General features: G+C 45.2%; 1 protein-coding gene across 7 annotated transcripts in view; it reads right to left on the bottom strand.

Annotated features, from left to right (window-relative positions):
* Positions 1-532: 532 nt before the first annotated feature.
* The window catches only part of ptprk (protein tyrosine phosphatase receptor type K), a 93,334-nt gene continuing 69,514 nt past the window's right edge, over positions 533-24,352 (bottom strand). For 2 of the 7 annotated variants that reach the window (XM_079753671.1, XM_079753673.1), the window contains 17 exons: positions 20,932-20,961; positions 17,855-18,018; positions 14,387-14,577; positions 14,072-14,168; positions 13,694-13,770; positions 11,502-11,538; positions 11,223-11,320; positions 10,803-10,919; positions 10,515-10,669; positions 10,261-10,396; positions 8,441-8,590; positions 7,509-7,682; positions 5,412-5,543; positions 4,971-5,096; positions 4,584-4,747; positions 3,909-4,044; positions 533-3,450 (listed from right to left, as the gene is read on the bottom strand). In XM_079753671.1, coding sequence (XP_079609797.1) covers positions 3,394-3,450; positions 3,909-4,044; positions 4,584-4,747; positions 4,971-5,096; positions 5,412-5,543; positions 7,509-7,682; positions 8,441-8,590; positions 10,261-10,396; positions 10,515-10,669; positions 10,803-10,919; positions 11,223-11,320; positions 11,502-11,538; positions 13,694-13,770; positions 14,072-14,168; positions 14,387-14,577; positions 17,855-18,018; positions 20,932-20,961 — 2,041 coding nt within the window. In that variant the 3' untranslated portion in view covers positions 533-3,393. Of the gene's footprint in view, positions 3,451-3,908; positions 4,045-4,583; positions 4,748-4,970; positions 5,097-5,411; positions 5,544-7,508; positions 7,683-8,440; positions 8,591-10,260; positions 10,397-10,514; positions 10,670-10,802; positions 10,920-11,222; positions 11,321-11,500; positions 11,539-13,693; positions 13,771-14,071; positions 14,169-14,381; positions 14,578-17,854; positions 18,019-20,931; positions 20,962-24,352 lie in introns of those variants that run through there. The other 5 variants (XM_079753672.1, XM_079753675.1, XM_079753674.1 and 2 more) reach the window with 4 other exon arrangements.

Below are 24,352 nucleotides of genomic sequence, written 5' to 3'. Positions count from 1 at the left end.
AGGGGGCTCTGGTATTAGTTGAGAGGGGGCCCTGGTATGAGTTGAGAGGGGGCCCTGGTATGAGTTGAGTGGGGGCCCTGGTATTAGTTGAGAGGGGGCCCTGGTATGAGTTGAGAGGGGGCCCTGGTATTAGTTGAGAGGGGGCCCTGGTATGAGTTGAGAGGGGGCCCTGGTATTAGTTGAGAGGGGGCCCTGGTAGGAGTTGAGAGGGGGCCCTGGTATTAGTTGAGAGGGGGCCCTGGTATGAGTTGAGAGGGGGCCCCCCTGGCATGAGTTGAGAGGGGGCCATGTAAACAGCAAATGGAGGGTCCAGAAGAATAAACAGAAGTTAATGCTACACTTGACTTCTCTTAAAACATTGAAATTGTGTGCTTAAACTAATATTCTAACGCCAATCTTTTTTTTCTGCAAAACTTAGATCACAGATTGAAGAAACAAGGTTGTTAAGGAATTTTCTTTTATTACAGCAAATAAGCCAAACATTACAGACAAGAAGAATGAATAAACCATGAAGATCAACAGTATATTCAGACCAGACTTCCATGTAGACACCAGTTGCTTTTGGACTGTGTGGTTTCAAGGGGGCATCAGATAATAGATTTATGTGTGTGTGGGGGTGGGAACTCCAAAGTTGCGTTATCTTTAAATCTATAACAAGAATTCAACAACTTCTGCAAGCACCCAACATTATCAAAGTGTAGCCCCTTGACCTCAGCGACCGCTCATTCGGCTCCATTAAGCACGAAAGTGAAGAGTTATTTTTTTCTACTCGCATTGTATAATTTTCAAACCGTGGCTTCTTTACATTAACGGATTGTTCTGCTCATTTTCGCTCCAAGTATTAGCATGGCAGGATAGCAGTTAACAGCTGCTAGATTGAGAAATCGGAGATCAGTCTGAAGTCAGTCAAATGTCCACTAGGTGGCAGTAGATGCTTTATTATGCCACCGTGGTTTATGGCGGTTTATTCATTGGCGGACAAGGTAAAGCGGTGTAGAAGTACAGTCTCTACAGCGCAACTCGGCTCCGCTTCTGAAGTTTGTTACCGATAGAGCTCTGTGTTGTTCTGATGAAGAAGCAGAAGAGTAGTAAGACTTCTCCTGTTTCTTTTAAGCCTACTTTACAATATAACTTCTGTTCCGACCGACGATAACATTGATCGTCCACGAGCCCGCATTCAAAGCAAAAACCCAGTTTGAGACAATGAAGCAGTTACAATGCTCTCAAACGCTCGTATTAAGAGAAAAAAAAAATAATCAAACAGATAGGCACAATATATATATTTCCAACTCTCCCTCTTGTCTACCATCCAGGCCTAGCGAGTGAGTGTTTAGTGATCCTCGCTACAGGGTAATGTGTGGATGCAGAACAACAGCATCTCACCCAGGGTCTATAATACAGGGATATGAGCCACCGTTCTGGGTTTGCCTCTTCTGCGGCTTAACAACATGTTCCCGTCCACAAGTCGAGCAATGGCGTTTTTTTGTCTTTTTCTTTTTCTAAACACCACGGTAACATCACAGAGATTCAGAAGTGAAAAAAGAACAACGAACCAACAAAAAAACGTTGAACGAAAAATAAAACAGAAAGATACTGTTGACTTCCATCTAAATATTCAAAAAATACTACAATTAATGCTTTTAATATACAGCTTTGATCGGAGGTCCTTAAATGTTCTCCTGCATGGACCCAAAACGAGAGTACATGCCCACTTTGACTTTAAACATGCTGGTTCTTATATCAGGGGGGGCTTCTACACCGAGCTCACTCAGTCCATCCCCCCGAGGGACTGACCCCACGGGACTACACCTTGTGTCAGACCCCCGCCCGACCCACCCCCCGTCATCATGTGACCCTGTGGTTTGTATGAGACGCCGGCAGTAAACGTGGAATGAAGAATGATTGTTCTCATATGCAAAAAACAAGGAAACAATAAATACAAATGATGCGCTTTATCCATATAGACATATTTACACAAAGTCTTTGGCTTATGAATAAACATCAGCTTTTAAATCATGAACAAAAAAATAATAAATGCCGGCCATCAGTGCACAAGACAATTGAGGTGTTCGGAGGTTCAACGCCCCATGCCGAATCTATTCATAACATAAGCACAAAGGTGCAAATTCAATTTACACGTGTTTCACCGTATACATCAAGTTGGCCAACACAAAATTCATGAGCCATGAAACCACAATAAAAAAATTAAAAATCGAATTTAAATTTGTGGGAACGAAATAATATTGGGCTCAGCCCCTTGAAACAAATGATTAAGCTAATGTTACATGATTGCGCTTGATACAAAAGTTATCACAGAAAACTTGTGGTTTACGGTACAATATTGTGAGTAAGGCTTTTCTTTTCGAGTAGACAGGTAAGTAATACCACAAGAGCATGTGACACAACAGAAAATAACATCAGTCTCAGAAAACTGCAAGAACCCTAGCACTGATTGCTGCCAACACATTTCACTTCACTGTGTACATTTAGTGAATAACATAAGTTTAGACCTTTTCCATTGCATGATACAAAAACAATGCTGTGATGGGGGACAATTACAAAAAAATAAGGATAAAGTACTACAAAAGGAAAACAAAAAAACAAACAACTTTCTTGTTTGTAACGCCCCATACACTAACTCGTCCTCCCCGGTCCCTTGTCCGTCTCAACTCTAAGATCCAATATCATCTTATACACAAAATCTATAAAGATATACAAGCTACTTTCAATTCCCTTATGTCATTCCACGTTCCTCGTCCCTCCTTCGCCGCGGAGCGACTTCTGAAATGACCAAATACACTAAATATAATCCGCTGGGCCAGCAAACAAAAAACCTGCGGTGTGGGCGGTGTATGTTAAGGTGTCCAAAATATACTTCTGGTGTACGGTGCGGACGACTCAGCCACCCCCCCGAGCACAGCAGTCCCCTTCTGTGGTGCTTGAGGTGTGGGTGGCTGTAAACAAACACGGGGCCGCGGGAACAACGGCGCACTCTTAGCTTTAGCAATCTGTTTGTGGTGTACTGTGTGGGGGGGAAAGCACACGTTGAACGATGTGAGCTGTGCTGACGCTGGGCGTTGGGAGTTCATGGTTCATGGTTGAGGCTAAACATCACGATCCACGTCGAGCTCCGATCACAACGGGGCTCGGGGGGAAAAACAAACAAAAAACGGTAACGCGAACCCGCCTAGTGACCAAGGCCATTTGTTCTCGCGCCCTTCTGCGTTTCCCGTCCCGTCCAATGGAATCACAGCGCTATATCACCGGGAGGGAGACGCAGTGAGGATATCGAAGAAAAAAAAAGCGCCACTGCAAAAGGGGGAGGGGTTATCATCATCAAGCCAAAAAAACACGAGATTGAAGCGTGTGAGGGGAGAGGACGTCTCCTTGGGCCTAGGAGGAGCTATCGATGAACTCCAGCGCCAGGTCGTAGCAGAAGCGGTACTGCTCCTGGACAGGGGACACATGAAGCACACAGACGGGGGTCAGCTCTCGCTCAGCCTACCACGGGGAGACTCAAGTGTCCCCAGGGGAGGGGGGTCCCTTTGCATTGTGCATTTTAGACCATTCATAACAACACGTTTTGTTGATATAGCAAAAGCACCAGACAATCGTCCTATTCTAAAAACAATACAATGAAAATGTCACATTGAAACATTTAAAGGCAAACAAATTAAGCGTTAGAAAGAGGGACAGAGGGGATAAGAGTCGGTTGTCAAAAGCAATTTTAAGGTTTGTTTTTGAGCAACGCTTTAATAAAAGCAGCAAGCTCTGTTTGCGTGGGGCTGGCTCATGCATCTCAAACATCCCCGTGAGTGTTTCCCCTGCGTGGTCGTGGCTCCGACCCCGTCGTTGGGACTGAGGGCCCCCCCTTCATGTCGAATCAACCCGGGGCCCCTGAGACTCACCGGCGTGTCCACCATGTTGGGCTTGCTGTTCCTCAGGCTCTTGACGGCGTGGAAGACGTCCACCACGCTCTGCCGCTTGGCCATCTCACACACGATGCTGCTGGCACACAGCACCCCGCTGCGCCCACCGCCGTTACTGCAGAGACACACACACGCACACACACGCACACACACACACGCACGCACACGCACACACACACACACACACACACACACGTTGGGTTTTACATTTATTGCATCATCATAGTAATAAATATATCAACAATAAAAGATATACAAACATATACATTACATATTTTTTAACATTATTATTCATTGTTCATATAGTTCAATAGACAGTCCACAGTCTAAATGAGTCCAAATAGCCCAAGTGTTGTTTACTTCACTGAGAATTTGTGTATAACGTTCAAGAGGATGCCATTATCTTTTCATCAGCCTTCATTATTTTTTAACTGTTCCTCACCCTCCTCTGTAAGCGGAGCCATCCTGGGAGCACGACGTGTTCTCCATTATTAGATCAATCAAAACCCGTCAAACTGAAGCTAATCGACTCTCTCTTCTCTTGACGACTTCAGCCGCCGTTGTTATCCACCCCTGGGACAACCACACTGAAACCCCCGTCCCATTTCATGTCCAAAGCCTCTTGGAGCAGGACGACTGAGCGCATGTACTCACAGGCAGTGCACGATGGTCCGGCCCTCCCCCTCCTCGCCCTCGCGCTGCCATTGGTCCACCTGGAGGAGGAGTTTGAGGAAGGAGCGCTTGGAGGCGGGCACGTCTCTGTGGCCCGCCCAGCCCAGGTACTGGAACTGACGCACCATCAGGTATCCCTCCTGGGGCTGGGACACAACGCACACACACTGGTTATGACGCGTGGGAGGCACTGGGGAGTGGGACTCAACACATATGGTGGACGAGAGACCACGGATAAACCCGTAGAGTTGACACAGGAAAGAGCGTCTGCTTTAAGACCAAACACAGACGCATGCGACGACACGTCGACTGTGTCGGCGTCTGGTGACTGAATATTAAACGGGGAGGCTCGGGGCCAGGTGAACTGACCCTGGTGAGGTTGCAGACGCGGAACAGCCTGCTGATGACGTCGCAGTCCATGGAGCAGGACATGCACTCCACCTGGACGGGGCCGTAGCGCAGCATGCCCTCCTCGGGCCAGTACTGGGGGCAGCCCTGCAGGGACGCAACACACGGGCCATTTAGACCCTCACTCGCTCTGACCAGGGCCACTGCTGGGAGCGGCGTGGAGGATCACATCAGTCTATGTGTGTGTGTGTGTGTGTGTGTGTGTGTGTGTGTGTGGGTGTGTGTGTGTGTGTGTGTGTGTGTGTGTGTGTGTGTGTGTGTGTGTGTGTGTGTGTGTGTGTGTGCGTGTGTATGTGCATGTATGTGTGTGTGTGTGTATGTGTGAATGCGTGTTTGGATGTGTGCATGTATGTATGTGTGCCTGAGCGTGTGCGTGTCCATCATGTCCACAGTAGGATTTACCTGAGCCAGGTCGATCTCGTTGAGCATCACCAGGCTGGTGCAGCCGTAGTCGTACACCAGACGCCAGAAGTCCTTGACCGTGTTGGGCAGTGGGTGCTGTGTGACGATGAAGGCGGCGGGCTGTCTATAGCTCTGCAGGGGGCCGGGGGGACATCACTTTATTCACTCATTCACACCGCCTGCACTTCACACTCATTCCCCAGTAACCTCCCTCCAAAGATAAAACCTTCATGAATCCCATTTATGGATTTGGGGAGGATACAGGATATTAATAATGTCACACACACACACAAACACGCACACACACACACACAATGACAAGACCTGTTCTTTTTTTATCATCTACCCAACACAAATATTCAGACTGGCACGCGCACACACACACACACACACACACACATACACACACACACACAACAACATGGGACAGTTGACATGAAGCAGTGAAGTGTGGTGGTCACGTGATCATGCAGTTAGCCAATCAAATGTGGGGGGGGGGGGGGGGGACTCATGCACTTGACCGCTGGATGTATAGGAAGGAACTACCTATGCAAATAGACAACTACCAACATCAAATAGACAACTACCATCATCTATTAGTCGCTTTCAATGGATCCCAATTCAAATTCAACATTTTTGGCAGTTTTTTTTTTTTTTTTGCTTACTTTTATTAGAAGATTGCTAGCAAATGTACAAATAGTGAATTTGGGGGTTCCACTGAAAGGGAATGAGGCCCAGCCGGCCAGGTGGTGGAGACATTTAGTGTTATGGGGTTGGATGTGACGGGTTATATATGTATCTATATATATAATATATAGACACATATATGTGGATATAATAGATATGACCCTGGCGGCGCGAAGACACAGTGAAGCCGTGAAACAAATCCAGTATCAGACATGTGAATCAAAATCCCTTTACCTGGAACTCTTCTGACAGCTTGATTAGAGAGAGGCCAAAAGGTGAGCAGGGGTCTTTTTTATTATTAACTTTGACTGAACTCAATGATGCATTCAAATCGTTTTTTATTATTTAACTAAAGACAGTTTTGTAAATGGTCTACTATATGGATTTAGTTGAATTTAATTCAGTATTTTTCATATCTAATAAAGCAGTAATGGGCCATAGACAATTTGTTAGCGGTTTACACTAGGATGGAGGATTTCAATACTCACTGAACCAAACTAAACGGATTGCATATTACTGTATGGCCCATAAGTTGTAAGGTGATGCGTTATATTTGATTCTTCTTCTTAAACAATTACCTAGCACCCCATCTTTAGTTTACTGTACGCCACCCTTTAATACACAAATGCAAGTTAGAAATGTTAAAATATCGCATTTTACAACTCAATAAGTTGACTTAACGCATCTAAGGCAACAAGGTTACATGCTGTTTTTGGTTGAGACTCCTTAAAACTATTTACAGCGTTCCCTAGGGTCTTGGAACACCAAGGCTGTCTGCGATTGGCTGATCACCGCACAGCCTTTGCAACAATCGATTATTCCCCAGCCAATGTATAGGCCTTAATCACAGAGCTGTCATAGCAGGGGCGAAAACAGGTGTAGCTAATCAAGCGAATTACAGTTCAGTAGGCATGCAGTGCCCGTAATCAACGTCAAGAGCCACACCTGTGTTCACCCTGCTGTCACACCAGTATGACAAAGGCAAATTCAGGGTCTGCTTTGATTGGCAAGAGGTCTTTTCACAACCTGGATTTGTCTCTAGCCTCCTGCTGCTAAAAACCACACAACAATGCATCGCACAAACAGGGAGGGGAGTCTGCGTGTGTGTTTGACCGTTGCCTGTGTAAACATGGCTGTGTACATACGTTTATGCTAAACCATTTGGAAGGCAACTCTGTACATTAAGCAGGGTACATCTAGAAATGTTTGAACAACAACAGATGCTAATTATCTACATGTAGAGGCTACACAGCAATACTGGGCTTATGCTATCAACTGCAAAGGGCCAAGTATGATTCGGCCCGTATTAGTACTCATAGGATACTATGAGAACACACTTTGGATAGATAAGTGGGACGTACACACGTCCTTTTGTGCGTGAGTGTGTGGAGGGCTGCGCTGCGGACTTACATCCATGAGGGCGGCGTTGATGTAGTTGCTGCTCTCGCCGTCGATGGTGATGAGGAAGGGCAGGCACCGGTCTGGGGGCAGGCCGTCCATGAAGCGGTTCTTCTCTTGGTTCCTGGGCAGCAGCGCGATGCTGCAGTCCTCCGGTTGGGGCTGGGGGGTCACCGAGTTCAGGGTCTGGGGGGGGGGGGGGAGAGAGGACCAGGGAACACAGAGAGGTTGAGGGTTAGGCCCACAGTGTTCCTCTTCTTTTCGGTCAGCGCTCCGACATGGTGGGGCAGTGGGAGAAAGGGTAGGGGGGGAAGTGTGTTGGTTTGAAGGAGCCTGTTTCATCACCGCCTGTTTGAGAAGCCCTGTCGGAAGAGGCTAGCATGCGGCTCCTCTTAGGGGTGGGACAAAATATTGATTTTGCGATATATCGTCGCCCTACTTTGATACAATCGATATTTGAATTAATAAACTAAGGCGCTCTAAACAGATTTCCCTGCTCCCAGCATCACTACTTTATCACTCCTCAAGGCGGCGCTCAACAATTCAATGAGGGGAAACTTGTAAGGAAGTTAACTAGCCAAAGACGAGTAACTGAAAAAAGTTACCTGTTAGACAGATCCAGCACTTTACCTTTTCACAGTGATTTTGTATTCATAGTTAGACAAATATCGTGATGTATCGTTAAAGGGTCTTCTAACACTATATTGATTATCGCAGAATCGTTGTAGCACATTAATATCGGTATCGTGGGCCACGTATAGTATCGTGAGGTACCCTGTGAGTCCCACCCCTACTTTCTCTAACAGGCCGTGAAATAGCTTTTGCATTGTTGGTTTAATTTGTGCATGTTTGTTAAACGTGACGCAGGGAGCAGGTCAGACGCCAAATGGATGGGAATGTTTGGGGACGGCACCGGACGACTGTGGTCATGAAATCCAACTCACCTGAAACTCATCCTTCAGGTGAGAGGAGTTGGTTTGGGAGTCGATGCGGATCAGCTCATAGAAGGCGGGCTTGAACTCGCACACCGGTATGGCCGTCTCCCCACACAGACACGCCTCCAGGATGGCGTCATGGATGAATATGTACTGCTCCTGAAATGCACATTCAACACATACATGGAATCACGCACACACATGCTGTGGAAGGCAGCAACATAAACACGATATACTATTGTTTGTTATATCTGCAATTTTATGGCCAGCTATTGATACATCCCCAGTCTGCATGCTGCACATTATCCCTTCAGATTTTGGGGAGACAATTAACTTTAAAGTGCAATAATGATAAATCCATTCTAACCAACTCTCCTTACTTCACTAAACAAAACACCAAAATATAAATTGGCAAACTTTATTGTACTTCAGGGATTCTCCCAAAAGCATTTAGTGTTACAGTAGCACTAGCACTTTGGGGGCACAGTAGTTCACACCAGCAGCAGTCTCACTCACACACTTATTCAAACAGACTTCCTTTATTTGTTACGCTAGAGGTAGAGCCGCCCTTAGAGGCAGGGGAAGACTAAGGTTTAATTAGCCCAAAACGCTAGCATTCTAGCTTGAGCTACCGCTGCCAATTTGAGCTACTGCTACAAAAATGCTACTGCTATTTACTGTTCGAATCATGTTGAGGCCGCAGGCATGCTAAATGCTCTTTGGCAGAAGGGGAACAACAGAGTAAGTTTGACAAATGATATTGGTAACGGAGACTTTAATGAAGCCAGCAGAGAGGGCCACGATGCTTTGATCTCCCAGACTGGTGATGTGCTTTAATAATTTCCTAATGTCGGTTGTTACAGGAGTACATTTAATTGTAGATTTCAAAATACAATTTACTAGCAAATGTAGAGTCCAACAGCCACCAAAAAATATCAAATCAAGCAGAACACAAAAGAGACACATCTTTACTAACAACACCCATATTGTGCCACACACACACACACACACACACACACACACACACACACACACACGTTGTGAACGACAGCATGCAGAGTGCATGCCACATGGGATTGAAGGTGGAGCCATGAAAGAGATGATGAATCTGACAGTATTAGAGTATTACGTCCACTCAACAAGGTTGAAATCACCTCCTGTTCCTTAAGACGTTGAAGTGAAACCTCACAGAAGCTGCAATTACCAGTGAGTGTGAAGCATGGTGTTTATCTCCACAGGGAAAAACACACGTTTAAACAGCAATAATTATACTACTTGGGAAATATTAATCTGGTGTCTGGGTCCACTCCATTGTCCCAAATATTGCAGTGTTACTAATTCCCCTTTTTCACAGAGGCCTCATCATAGGACTAACAGGTGCTGCTCATAACACCCCTTATGGGTCAGTTCCTTTTACGTACCAGGGCACAGGCCGTAGACTAGTGGAGGTGTGTTAACGATGTTGCTTCTCTGCAAAGGATCTATTCAAGCAAAATCAAAGGACCTAGGGCACAACTCGACCGACTACGCTTCCCAAATAAGGCAATTTGCTCCCACCTTAGTTTACATCTGAGGATCTGAGGACTGAAGTGAGAGCATGGTACATGGCTGAGATGGCGTTGGGTGTGATGCTGGCGTTGGGCTGGTTTGTGAAGGTCCCTAACGTGAAATCGTGTTGACACACAGATGAGATAGCGTATGAACGCTGCAGCCACAGGTCCTGGACAGCGAATACCTTCCGTATATACACGGCGCGCCGCGTCATTCCACTTAGCATGCGCGCCAGTGAGCGGATGAAGATGCAGATGGCTGATGGGTAATGTAGTCACCTCAGTCTGTACCATGTTGATCCTCCTGGAGCGCAGGGCCTTGACGCAGTTGTAGATGTCCACCACGCCTTCCCTCTCCGCCATGTCCAGCATGATGTCGATCACGATGAAGCAGCCTGTGCGTCCGGCTCCGGCGCTGAACACCCAGGGAGAGAGAGGGAGGCCACAACAAGGTGAGAGGCGGAGGGATACCGGCCTGTACGTCGGTCGAATGGCGTCTACACTCCTCGTGTTTCTTTGTATTCTCTACACACCTGCAGTGGACCACGATGGGCCCTGCCGAGGGCGGGTTGGAGATTTTGACCCTGCGGATGAAGGAAAGTAGTCCCGTGGCGTGATACGGGACGCCGTGATCGGGCCAGCCGGTGAAGTGGAACTGCTTGACCTCTCGCACCTCGTTGAATCCACGCTGAGGGAGGAGAAGAGATGGATTTTCAGACTAATTTCAATAACCTCTGTGAATGGAGAGCTATCGTCGGCAACTGCTGCATGCGTCTCTTGTCATATAACGGGCAGAAACAAAACAAGGGAAACACACTCACCCTCTCCAAAGTAAAAGTCCGGACGACGTACTCGGCCAGGGGTTCGACCTCCACAAACGTCACCTTGAAGTCTCCGTACACCTCAGCATCGTCGGGCCAGTACTTGTAGCACTTGACCTGTTTGGAGGAGAGCGGGGAAATGAACCGGCCGCCTCGTCAAACCAAGCGGCTCCACAAGCACTTCAGCAGCACTCAACATGGCGCTGAAATTAGCAATACGACCGGCACTGGCGGTTCAAACTATTTACTTTTTCAAGCAACTTATTTTGAATAACTTTACGGAATTATTCAACAATATAAAGTTTTAACTGACTTGACGTATAAATACTTTAACTAAATATTTTACGCGTCCTTTTTTAAGTACAATGAACAAGTGGCCCCTTTTTTTCCTTTCCTAAGAGCACAACATGAAATACGTACCCTTCCAACCTCCACCAGATTGGTAACCATGACGATACAGGCAGACTGTTCCTGCCACGCCATCCTCCAGAAGTCATATACAGTCTCATGAACTGGACCTAACACAAACACACACACACAAGCGCACAGTTTTATACGGGTAAACTGCAGGACAATGTTTAAATTATTGATCTGTCTATGATGAATGTTGCGAGGCTGTGGGGAACGGCCCCATGCAGGGTCCTGATACGGCATACACAGGATTAGCATTTAAATTGTGTACAGCGTGGTGCAGCTTACCCTGCGTGGCAATGTAGTGACTTGGTCTCTGGTAGCCCTGTGGGAATAAAGCTTTCATCAACATGATGCCATGAAAGGTTCCTTCCTAGACAGTTTTCTATGTTGTACCCAAAACCAACTGGCCGTTTGTCTTTAATGACGAAGGCACTTGACTACAGGACCGAGGAAGATGAAAAGACGGCATAGTAAACATAGGTATAAATACTTACATATACCACATTGGAAGTAAAAACATGTTTGGGTATCTTACTAATGAGATGATAAAAAAAGATATATAAAAATAAAGAATATATAAAACTGTTCCAAACTCCTTGTGAAACCGTGCTCAAACTCTCCCCTGCCACGCCTATCAGTGGCTATGCAAAGAGGCCAGCATGTTATGTGTGTCGCTTAGGCAGGCCTGAATTGTGGGTAAGACGGCAGGTGTAGGGTGGGTAGGGCTGGGGTGACATTTGGTCGATAGGGCAACCTTTGGGCCAACAGAGGACTACCTCGCTGCAGAGTGCTGGGAATGGGGGAGTATGTTGGTGTCAGTGGACGCGTGGCGGATTTCTGAACGGATGGACAGATAGTGGGATGTTCTAGATAGGAGGGTAGTCGAGAGGATCCATAGCAATACTTACATCCCTGTACAGCCAAATCTATAACCCAAGCCACAGGCAGATTTACGAGCAGAGGAAAGGAAGAAAAAAAGACAGAAAGACACCATATCAGTGGGTGTCAATCAGGAAAAAAAGAAAAGTTGTAGTGACACAATGGCAAGTTTGAATAGCACATGCAGAAAGTAAACAACTGAATAACATAGAGGTAGAATGTATAGAGAGGACATTGCCTGGTGCCTACTATTTATCAATCTATGCAAAGCTCTTTAGGAAGTACAAACACCAAAGTCAATATCATGACAGTGTAATTGTGTAATCCAAACATCTTGCAGTGTGACACTATGCCCGAGATGTTGATATTATAGGATAACTGTATTTACATTTAAATTTAATTGAGCCAATATAGATATAAAAAAGAGATTAGCTAATCCTGGCAAGGTCCTCCATGATTCATTTCTAAAAGAAAAGATGACTGAGTGAAGTCATGCATTAAAAGCAGTTGTAAACAGTTAATGGCAATATTAACATTAGCAAGGCTGGCCAAAAGCAGTGCCAGTACAGTACAGTAAACAAACTGAACTCATGGATGATCAACATGCAAATAATCACTATGATGGTGAAATGGCAACAGATGGAGGTGGAAAATACAAAAACGGTTGAAGCGAAAATGAGTGATTGATGCTGGATGGTAGAATGTTATGGGTGGTGGATAGTTAGTTGGTAGAACATATGGTAGATGTTAGTTGGTAGAAGGTATGGTAGATGTTAGTTAGTAGAAGGTATAGTAGATGTTAGTAGAAGGTATAGTGGATGTTAGTTGGTAGAAGGTATGGTAGATGATAGGAGAAGGTATGGTAGATGTTATAGAAGGTATGGTAGATGTTAGTAGAAGGTATGGTGGATGTTATAGAAGGTATGGTAGATGTTAGTAGAAGATATGGTAGATGTTATAGAAGGTATGGTAGATGTTAGTAGAAGTTATAGTAGATGTTAGTAGAAGTTATAGTAGACGTTAGTAGAAGGTATGGTAGATGTTATAGAAGGTATGGTAGATGTTAGTAGAAGTTATAGTAGATGTTAGTAGAAGTTATAGTAGACGTTAGTAGAAGGTATGGTAGACGTTAGTAGAAGGTATGGTAGATGTTATAGAAGGTATGGTAGATGTTATAGAAGGTATGGTAGATGTTATAGAAGTTATAGTAGACGTTAGTAGAAGGTATGGTATATGTTAGTAGAAGGTATGGTAGAGAAGATATGTTGGATGTTTGACAGTAGATGGTAGAAAGCATGGTTGATCTTGGTTGGTATGTTGGAAGTTGGATGGTATAACGCGTTGGGGACTTGAATGAATGAATTTCTGAGGTGCATGATGAATCGATTGTGATTGGAGGACTGGAAGATGTAAAACCTCACGCATGAGTGACACAGACGGCGTGCGATGTCCTGGTGGGATGGGTTTAACTTCAAAAATGGCGGATGCACAACTTGTATAGGCGATAAAGGTATAGAGGCCTGACATACGAGCGAGGGGGTGTGGTTTCGCTGGTTTCGTTGGGAGCCAATAGTAGCGTTCGATGCGTTTCCACTTACATCGATGTAGTTGGCGTTGATGTAATCGGAGGAGGGGTCGTCTTCAATAGGCTGAAGAATAACCCTTGAGTGGTCATCTGGAGGAGAGAGACAGGGTAGAAGGCAGAGAGGGAAGAAGAGAAACACAACAAGAGAGCAAAGCAACGAATAACAAAGATTAGAGAGCGGTCTTCCATTGGTAATGACCTCACCACAGAAGGAATGCCATTTTGCCCAGTATCGCACCATACCTAGGAATAATGCATGACACTATACTCTTACCCTTTCTGTCTCCCATGGTACGTTTTCTAGAGTCCATGGCTTAGGTTAAAAGCTAAGGTTACATTTTTAAAGATACATTTGTCTGTAAAGCTTCAAGCACGACGTGTAGGTTCTTACAGGCTATGATGTTGCCGTAGCGATTCTTGGTGCGGTTCTGATCCTTCTTGGCCACGTCCCATGAGGCCGACTGGCCTTCGAAGAAACTCTGCAACACCAACAGACAGGAACCGAATAACGATAAGTACAAAATAACACACCAACATTCTAAAAGCCTAATACTATCTTGAAACATCCTGCTCGCTTCTTGGTCAAACTGCCAACGCCGACAATGCTACTAACGTCGCCAACGCGGCGAACATCGCCGTGGCAACCCCTGCAGTCAATACTCCCAACACCAGCGCCGCCCCTTGCTTCCGATCCTCTGCACCTTACTTCGTACTCCTCCTTGAAGCCGTAGCTGTCGGAGGTCTTCATCAGGTTGATGTGCTGCAGGAGGTCTGCCACCCTGATGGCAGGGTGCAGCTGGCCTGTCTGGTAGGGGGACTCGGCCCCCTCGCAGTGGTAGCGCGGCACGTCCAGCAGGCGGTTGTTCTCCGGCACCGCCGAGGCGCTGTGGTTCTCGTCTGGGGGGAAAAGGGTGGGGGTAGAGGGGGAGAGCGTCAAAAACGAGCGATATTACGGGGTGATGTCAAACACGTGTCGGAGAGTGCTCGGACCGGAAGCGACCCTTGAGGAGACAGAGGGTCTGTCTGCGGTCTACTCACCGGTGATAGGGACTAGGGGTCGCAGCAGCAAGAGGAAGAGAGAGAGCAGAGGTTTAGTCGGGGGGTTAAGGGGGAAGTAAGAGGCCATCCTGATGGATCGTGGTTCGCTTGACTGTTGACCAGGGAGGGGGCTGAATGCAGGAGAGGGGCACAATGGATCTACACATGGGAACCAAATGTGGAGGACTCTTACGGTTGCGGCGGAATGGTGCGCTAAGTCACAGCCGTCACTCCTCGGCTGACATAGCAGGGTGGCTAGATGAAAACAGCACACAAGACACGCACTTGTGCAGACATAACATGCACACACACACACAAACGTGTACACGGGGATAGATGGGGATCATCTGCCGGTGCTCATCATATTCATATGGACATCGGATACTGACCAATACTAATCGGACTATAGTGTGCACTCATTCGCTGACATGTGCATTTTTGGGCTGAGCCTGATGTGTCCATACCATGACTGACCCATCTCTTCTACCGATGCTGATGTTTATGAACTGACACCCTTTATTTTCTCCAGCTCAGCTCTGCTGGCCACGTTGGGCTGGCAGACACCACAGCCAAAAGAGTTCCTCATTAGGCCAATTAGCAGCAAACCCGACCAGACAATTGTGTCTCAACTCCCTTAACTTGCCCCCGGCCGGTGACGTGATTGTTCGGGACAAGTTGTAAGTGCAGTCTTCACTTCCCATTAGAGGGCGGGCTAACCGCGGGCTAATCAACATGACGTTGTTAGTTGGTGCGGGGTGGTGCGCGCGGCGGGGTGTTTACTCCGGCCCCGGGGGCCTCTTGTGGCGCTGCGTGGTGTCACACTTCACCGGAGACCGGAGACAAACACGCCACGCTGTGTAACCCCCCTAGAGTTAGGGCTACATCACATTCAGCAAAGCTAAAGCTTTCATAATTCACTCACATGGACGTGAGCCGCAACAGCTAACGTATCTAGGGAGAGGCAAATAAATAATTTCCCCAAACACCAGGATGGCAGGTAGCCAAATAGGGCCTATAGCCTTACTGGAACAGCTATCCAGCCAAATACATAGCGGCAGACTGGAGCACACAGATGCAATTATTTTGTTTTTGAACTCGATGTGGTTTTAATCTGCAGCCATTTTTTCCACAGTGTGAAATGTGTCTTCCTTCCATTCAAAAATTTGGCTCAATGCGTTTTCGGGGACACATCTGAAAACCAGCCAACGCTGTGGAAATAATGAGGTCTCCGTGGGGGAAAGTGTATCGTGGGAAAGCGATAATGGAATCAACATCAATACAGCTTGTGCCCGTCCCAGAAACCACAGCTGGGATTTCAATGATTCAGCCGGTTTGAAACGCATACTTTAGTTACCAAACCGTGTCCTCCACGAAACACGTGGCGCTCACAACGTCACCCGTGGTGCGGTGCGCGTACGAGCACGGTGAAACATCCAGCCCTGGTCTGATCCCATGCACACTGCATGTGGCGATTCGACGGTAAAACTAATACAGGGGGCTGGGATTACACACCTACAAACACAGAGACTGAACACGGCGTGATGGGGTTTTGGGGGGGATGGGGTGACTGGTGATGACTACTACACGATGGGTCACATAATGGTTGGCGGTTGGAAGCCATGAGGCCATTGGTCTCACCTAGCACAGCGGTGGGAACCAGTGGGTCGGGGGGCACTGAAAGAAGAAACAAGGTGAGCAACGCTAAGAGTTTACGTGGGTGAGTTTTTCGCTTGAGGTCGGGCAGATACCAGGGATAACCATCACTGGACCTGGGATAAACGCACACCTAACTGGATTTGTCCATGATCACACACACACACGGTTCAGAAAGAGTACATCTCAACTGATCAAAACGGGAATGTGAGAACCCATATTAACATTCACTATTAAAAATACCCTCTACATTATTGACGCAGTTCAATGAAAAATACGGTTCTCTTTTAGAAACTACCAAATAAAGGTTGCTGGAAAGTTTTCCGTCATGTTGGTGGTTGTTAGATGTGAGAAGAAGAAAACAGAAAATAGAATAGAATACAAATAGAACAGCTACAATAGTTAAGCACATAGATGGATCAGAGTTTCCGTTGTCCGGTAATTACCGGTCATTGACCAGAAAAAAAAAGAGGAGGGTCGAAAATTCTAAATGTCTCAGGTCAGAATGACCAATGGAAATAATTCTCTGCTCAATTTGAATTGTGTTTAAATATGCTACAGTGGTCATTTGTTTAGCCAATTCATGTTAAACAATGAGGGTTTTGATTGACCCGACCCGGCCCGCCGATATCTCCCACCACTATCCTTGAGCCGGTTCGGGCCGGGCCTTTGTGTTTAGGAGAAATCTATGCCATAAACAGAAATATTATAGGCCTTTATTACACGGGTCTTCTCAATGCCGTGGAACGCTCCGTTCACTTGCATGGGTAGTACGGTAACTTGTCAACCCCAGCGTCTTCGGATGCTAAGCGACGTCAACGTCTTCGGCGGACTATTTCACCGCTAGACCCACCATGTGAAGTTATTTTTTCGTTTTGGCAAGTAGCAGTGTAATAAGCGGGATAATGTATAGAACGTCGCCGGTCATTATCGAAAATAAGCCCCTTCAGGGCGAAGCAGTAGACCTTTTTTTCCCGATAATGACCGACGTTCTACACATTATTCCTTACATATATATTTAGCAGAGTAGGCCTAAGTAACAAATGTGTACAAAGTTACACATGTATTTAAAAAAATTTCGGGTTGAAATCGTGATCAGGCTCATAATTACAGTTAATGTGTCGTGTCGGGCCGGGCCGGGCCGGGCCGGGCTCAGACAGAACGTTCAGGCTCGGGCCGGTGCGGGCTTGATTTTCTGGGCCCGATCTAAGCTCTAATAAAGACTGCTCAGCGAGGCCGCCTTGGGAAAGGAAGAGTCACGAGGCTTATGCGCATTGCAAGCAGCAGAGGCTCTGTCGATACATTCGACTTTAAGTCAGCATCGGCACGCTTCACAGCTGCCAAATATCGAAAGAAGTAAAAAAACAACAACAACATTAAAATGAAACCTTCCACGTCACATGACCGGCACAAATTTTTTTCTAGCGGAAACACTGAGATGGATAATCATTTGATTACGGAGCCCTACAGGAGATGGACCTACATCTGTTGGCGGTGAAGCTGTGCGAGTCCATGAAGGTCACGGCCATGGGGTCCTCGCCGTGCAGGGTGCTCTGGTCGGCATAGCTACGGTCCATGGCGTTCACCATGTGGGTCATCTCCTGCCGCGTCGTTCCAATGGCGTCTTTGCGCTTCTTCGCCAGTTTTCTGTCAAGAGTGTCACGGTAGTGCGAGACAGAGACAGAGAGAGACAGAGAGAGACAGAGAGAGACAGCGACAGAGAGAGAGAGACAGACAGAGACAGAGAGAGAGACAGAGAGAGACAGAGACAGATACAAAGAGACAGACAGAGACAGAGAGAGACAGAGAGAGACAGACAGAGAGAGACAGAGCAAGAGAGAGACGGAGAGAGACAGAGACAGAGAGAAAGTTGGAGAAGAGACAAAATGAGACCAAACCAAAGCAGCCCTGCTTCATTTCTCCCCTCCCAGGATTGCCTCTATCTTTTCCCAGTCTTGCAGGATATGGTGTGAAGTTATAAAAGGTTGGCTTTTCTTTCTAAGCTGATTGGTTTGCTGAAGTACTTTCAACAAAGAGTAACCAAACACTAAAAGATGATCTTGTTGCAAGTGACATCAACAGGCTAACACTGAGTTGAGTCAAACAGAAACCCAGATCCAAGCACTATGTGTGTCAAACCACAGGCAGTGATGGGCACCGATGTTTGAAATTAGTGTTTGGTTACCCTCTCTTCACATAGGGTCATGTTGTTAAAGTAAGGAATAACTTTAACCAATTTGACATTTCCTGGAGGCGAGCAAGGCAATGCATTGTTGTCAGAAGGTTAGGTTTAGAAATGTACAGCAAGAGCCGAGGTGTGCAGACTGCTGATTCCTCCATCAGAGAAGAGCAACAAACAAGAGCAAACTAAGGATGGACGGGGGGGAGAGATTTGGGGGGGAGGAAAGAAAGGTGTGTGAAGAAGACGGCATTTATCTAACAGTCCGTAGGCTCTAACAGGAGTGTGTGGGAAGAAGCATAACCACCGTCAGAGGGGAAAACCGACATCAATGAACGGGAAACACCGGGGGAAAAAAACCTGTCGTGAACGATGGTGATATATAAGGCAGCTGCCAGATGATGGCTGTCAAAAAGCCTTATTTTTTTCGTTTTGGTCTTTTCAGGAAAGGAATCCATTAGTGTCCAAAGACACCCATTCACCAGAGCAATTAATAGCAAGGCAGGGCAGGGCGAATACGCATCACAGAGCTTAGGATCATGTCAAGATCAAGGTAGCATTGCAGGAATATAAAAACGTTATTGGAAAGATTTGTATTCAACTTGATTCTGTTACTTGTCATTCCGTTCTTTGTCAGATCAGGGGATGGAGGGCTGCCTTCCCTCCTTTGAAAAAATGTAAAGCCGTGCCAGCGTTCACATTATTTTCAGCGAGAGAATGCAGCCATTGTCAACTTAGGACCCCAATAGACCTTTTTCATAAAGATGCCATCGTAAGAAAAGCACTGGTTGTTCCTCATAAGAGTAATTATCGGCCTTCTCCTTCGATGTACAAGGGCAGGAGACTTAAACGTTCAAAGACATGTCTCCTACCTTTGTTAGTATACCTAAGGAGCAGATCCATAATTAGCGTTATGAGCGTGACCTGTGTTTGTCCTATGATGAGACCTCTGTGTAAAGGGCCTTTGCACCAACATTTTACTGAGTTTAACTAGAGATCCAATAACAGAATTCAATATTTAGGACTTTAAGAAGGTTGGCAGGCTAGGGACAAACTCCGACTTGTGCATCCCAGATATCAAATAGGGGGGAAGGGGGTGAGTCAAGGGGTACTTCAAGCATGGCAGAGCATGCAGGAACTTTAGTATAAGCCAGACATTCACCAGTTAGGCCAACATCCCAAAGGCTGACTTATAGATCCCACCACCATCCAACCATCATCATCCTCAGGAGTCTTTTTCTTTTTTTAGACAACACACATGTGGGATGAAGTTTGGTGAACCTTTGCCCACTGTGGCCCAACTGAAGATGCGTAGGGCTCTTACCTTTCTCCAGAACACAGCAAAGATAATAAGAGAGCATGCTAGGTGTAAATGGTTTTACCTCTTGACCTGAGATACACCGCCGCCACGTCTATGACCACCGCTCACACACAAACACACACTCAGTAGGAAAACAGTTTTAGCAAGAGCCGACCAAAGCAGCACACAGTGTGTGTGTGTGTTTGTGTGTGTGTGTGTGTGTGTGTGTGTGTGTGTGTATGTGTGTGTGTGTGTGTGTGTGTGTGCCTGTGTGTGTGTGTCAACGAGTTTGTAAGAGGGAGAAGTAGTGAAAAAGACTGCTCTGTAAAGACCAACACTAGAAAGAGAGTTCTCACACCACCAACACCACCCAAGAACTATTAAAAACACTTCAAGAAACACCCTTTCGCATAACAGTAAACAGGTTGGTTTGAATCCACCAATAGGAAAGAGTCCTCCAGAATCCCCATGACACCTGTGACCTGATGGGTGGATGGGTGATCACATGACTACATGCACACAAAGAGCTACATTCTTACACAGTGCAGCATTCTTTTTTCAAATAACACCAGCGGGGGGTTCGGAGCGTCCCACTTGAGGCCTGCTTACATCCTACATCTGAGCAACTTTGTCGCATGTAGAGGATACCAGGGCTGAGGTCAATCCACTTTCAGTTCAACCACTCCAGCAAACTACTGTTGTAGGCCTCGGCTAGGATGATATACTTCATTCTAGACAGCGTTTTCCGTTTTTTGGTCCTCCTCCCAAAGTATAAAAATTGTTGACAGAAAATAAAATGAAAAATGACGGTATTTAAGCATGGGTATAAAAGGAATACACCGTAGAAGTAGTTGGCTGGAATGAAGGTGAATTGACCCTGACCCTGGAAAGACGTCAATGAGGATGGCAGAGGCTGGTTGATTAGAGTTGATAATGTGTTTTGTCTTGAAAAAAGTATACTGCATCTTTAAAAAAAATGTAAATTAAAAAAAAGAAGAAAAGGAACAACATCTAGCCACTAATTTGCCCATTAAGATAGCAGCAGCTTGGTTAGCTGGTCGTTGATTGGTGGTCTACTTACAGGTAATAAGAGTATGAATAGTAGGTCCTCCTTGGGTTGTGAGCCAATCAAAAAAGCAAAGAGTGAGACACAAGGGTCATGAATATGCATATTAGGACATTCCCTGTCCTGTCCCCAACCACCAACATTACATAAAATAAACAAAATGAGAACAGTCGTTTTCCTATCTTACATCTGAGACTACCTCCAGGGCATGCAGGGGAGTATTGGCTAATACGGTTTACTTTACAGCTAAAGCTCAAGTCTAAATGAATATTATGACAGCCACACTTAAAAAGAATATGGTGACGGTACAATTAAATATGAAGACACATTTATCATCATGCATTTCACTTACTTTGTAGATATTCTTTAATTCCCTAACGTTTTGTTAAATTAAGTGAACACAGGCCTCTCTAAAAAGATGCCTGTTGACCTGATTGACCTTGTTTAGAAATGTAAATATCTTTATCCCTTAATATTGTGTTATTATCCTCACTATCACTACATATACATATTTAACATTGGGTGCATTGAAAGACACCAGAGCTGTTCAACTAATGCAGCAGGCGTTTCAACTTCCTGTAAAACAAGCATGATGTCATTATGATGCCATCATGTCCCACCATTTTAAAGATGCAGTATTGTTCAAAGTTGTAAAAAGTCAAAAATAAAATGATGATAATGAAGATTGATCTCCCTGGAACCCTTTCAGAAAAATGATTAAATCTAATAGTACCTTTTTGGCACAACCCTCAAATGTACACAAACATTAATCACAATTCACAAAGCGTCTTTGTGAAATAAATATAATCTTCCGAAGGTTGTCATAGCTGAAATTATACCTAGATTCAACTGAAACTAAGTGGTTTGCAAAAGAGAACAAACTACCTCAAAATCTGAACCCTAACAAATTAAATGAAACTGTTACATGTACTTCACTACAATTCTGATACTTCAAGTCATGAATTTCTTAGAAATATTGGCTTACAGTCCTCAAACACATACAACCTCCAATTCTAGCGTCAAATATAACTTAAAAGCCAGAAACTACCCAAACAACTTTTAGGGAACATCATGGATGTAATATAGTAGTATTGTTTACCAGTGTATCCCATGAATAACAGAAATGTGTCACAAAGAACAATTATATTGTAATTATAATTGTATGATTTCCATTATATACTAACATGATTTATATTAATAATTATGAGAATGGGAGAATTATGTTTGAGATTTACTTTTGAGAAGAAGATAATTGTAGGTCTGGTGTTTAAATGTCACATTTGCCAAGAATTAGTTTGCAATCTTGGTTTGTACTAGAGACACAGACACTCCATCCAAACCTGATGGTTTTTAATATAATAAGAGTGTATTTCTGGGTATATTGACGTACATTAAGTACCTTCCTGGTCAAATAAAAGTAATATAATGATAGCTTTCTCGCAGCAGGGTTCACTTGCGACCTCAGCAGACATTTAAATAAATCAAGACATGTGCTTTAGAGGGACCAAATGTGCTGAATTTAATTCATTGTGACAATTATGGGGAAAATAAGAAAAGAGCTGAAAAGTCAAAAAGGGTCAGACTGCCACGGTTGCCTGGAGATCAGGAGTCACTGCTAACTACCCAATGTATTTTAATTGGCCACAATGGGTCATATATATATATATATATATATATGGCCAGTATAATATATACGATGCAAGTCGATTATTAATGGTTGGTTTGCACTTTTTGGAACGCTGTTCCGCTTCAAACTTTTGGCAAAGCCAACAAATGTAAATGTGCATGATATTTACATTGGTCTCCTAGGGGGCGTATGCAAAGTGACAGTTTCCTCATTACACCTGCTATAATAGGGCCGCGGCGCGTTCCAAATGGGAGACCTCAAATGAGGGTCGACGGAGAGGTAGACGCACGCCGTGTTTATTCACTTCCCACTAAAACACATGTGACACACAGGTAAATACACACCCTGTGCCCAGGAAAATATACAACCGCCCTAATTGGTCCTGTGAGCACAGGGCTGCCTGAGACAAATGCGATTTTATAATATATAGTCAGTACATTTGTAACTTTCCTCCAATTTATTTATGTGGTTGTTTTTGCAACTTTTTTCCTGTATATTACTCGATTGAGATATATTATATGGTGACAAAAAACTGTTGAGCATAACTTGATCAGCACAGTACATGTATTGTCTGAGAATAACCACCAACGCAGCATGACCACGTCGCCCACACCCAACATCTGCCTGTTCGCCTGGTGCGCGTTCGTCTTTTTATTAGTGATGTTGTTGTGCGCTCCGTGGTGAAACACCCGCCTCTCATCCCCAACGTCATGATTAACGGGACCTAGACCCTCGTTCCCCCATCTCTGTAATTCATAGTTAACGACTTTAATAAAACGATGACAGACTGGGTCAAGTAATGCATTAGCATATATAGTGGAGGTAAAAAAGAAAAAAAAGAGAAGGGGGTGCTAAATACACAATCATTTAAAAGGACCTGATTTTTCATTGCCGGGATACACCTCTGTAATATATGTGATGCCGCACAGGAATTCAGATTGACAAAATGCATTCCCTTTTCGTTGTTCATTTTAAGCTTTTATTAGAACACCATCATTAACCAGATGAATGGATCACGATGTACAGCATGAAGGCTAGGTCAGGGCCCGCGCGTTGTTAAGAAACCTGTCTGCAGTACATTACATGGACACACGATGGCGCCATACACCTCACGCTGACGATGAAGAGACTAAAGCTGAGGGCGGTAGCTACTACTATTACACCCTGTAGACTATAACAGAGGCTTTCAAACACTCAAACAGCGAGCCCATTGGTGGACCATGGATGCAGGCTGTAGAAGGACGTGCTGCCCCTAGAATAACTTTGACCGCGTATAGCATTTCAATGACGAGTGACGACTACGGTGGTGGTGGTCATGCATCAGCTGTATATTTTAAACGCCCTTTCTGATATTTGTCATTACCTTTTAGAAATATGGGATAAAAGACATCGGAAAACGTTCAACTGCACTGCCTTGTAATGAATGCACACCATTGGACTCTGTGCTTTGGATTGGTCATTCGAGGCAAACGCTTCGGAATTAAAAATAAATCCTCACCACATTTCTGCATCTCAATTGTGCCTGGGGGCATTACCATGAGTTTAATACCTTTCTCCCTGCTGGGTCCACAATGCCACTACCAAAGCACTACTGGTTACAGGTCCCTGACTTCAATAATGATCAATCAATAATGAGGTCCTGCGTGTCCCAGACGCCTGAAAACCAATCAAGACCGGGGTGTCGTCCACAGCACCCCCTCAGCCCTTATCCTTATTCAATACTGAGTTGTTCTCCTCTCTAGTCAGCACTTTAACCACGGAAAGGGGAAAAATCATCAAATCAAATCATCTTACTTTCTGCAAATCTGG

Source organism: Pollachius pollachius (assembly GCF_949987615.1).
Source record: "Pollachius pollachius genome assembly, chromosome: 16".
NCBI lineage: Eukaryota > Metazoa > Chordata > Actinopteri > Gadiformes > Gadidae > Pollachius > Pollachius pollachius.
This window is presented reverse-complemented; position numbering and strand designations above follow the sequence as displayed.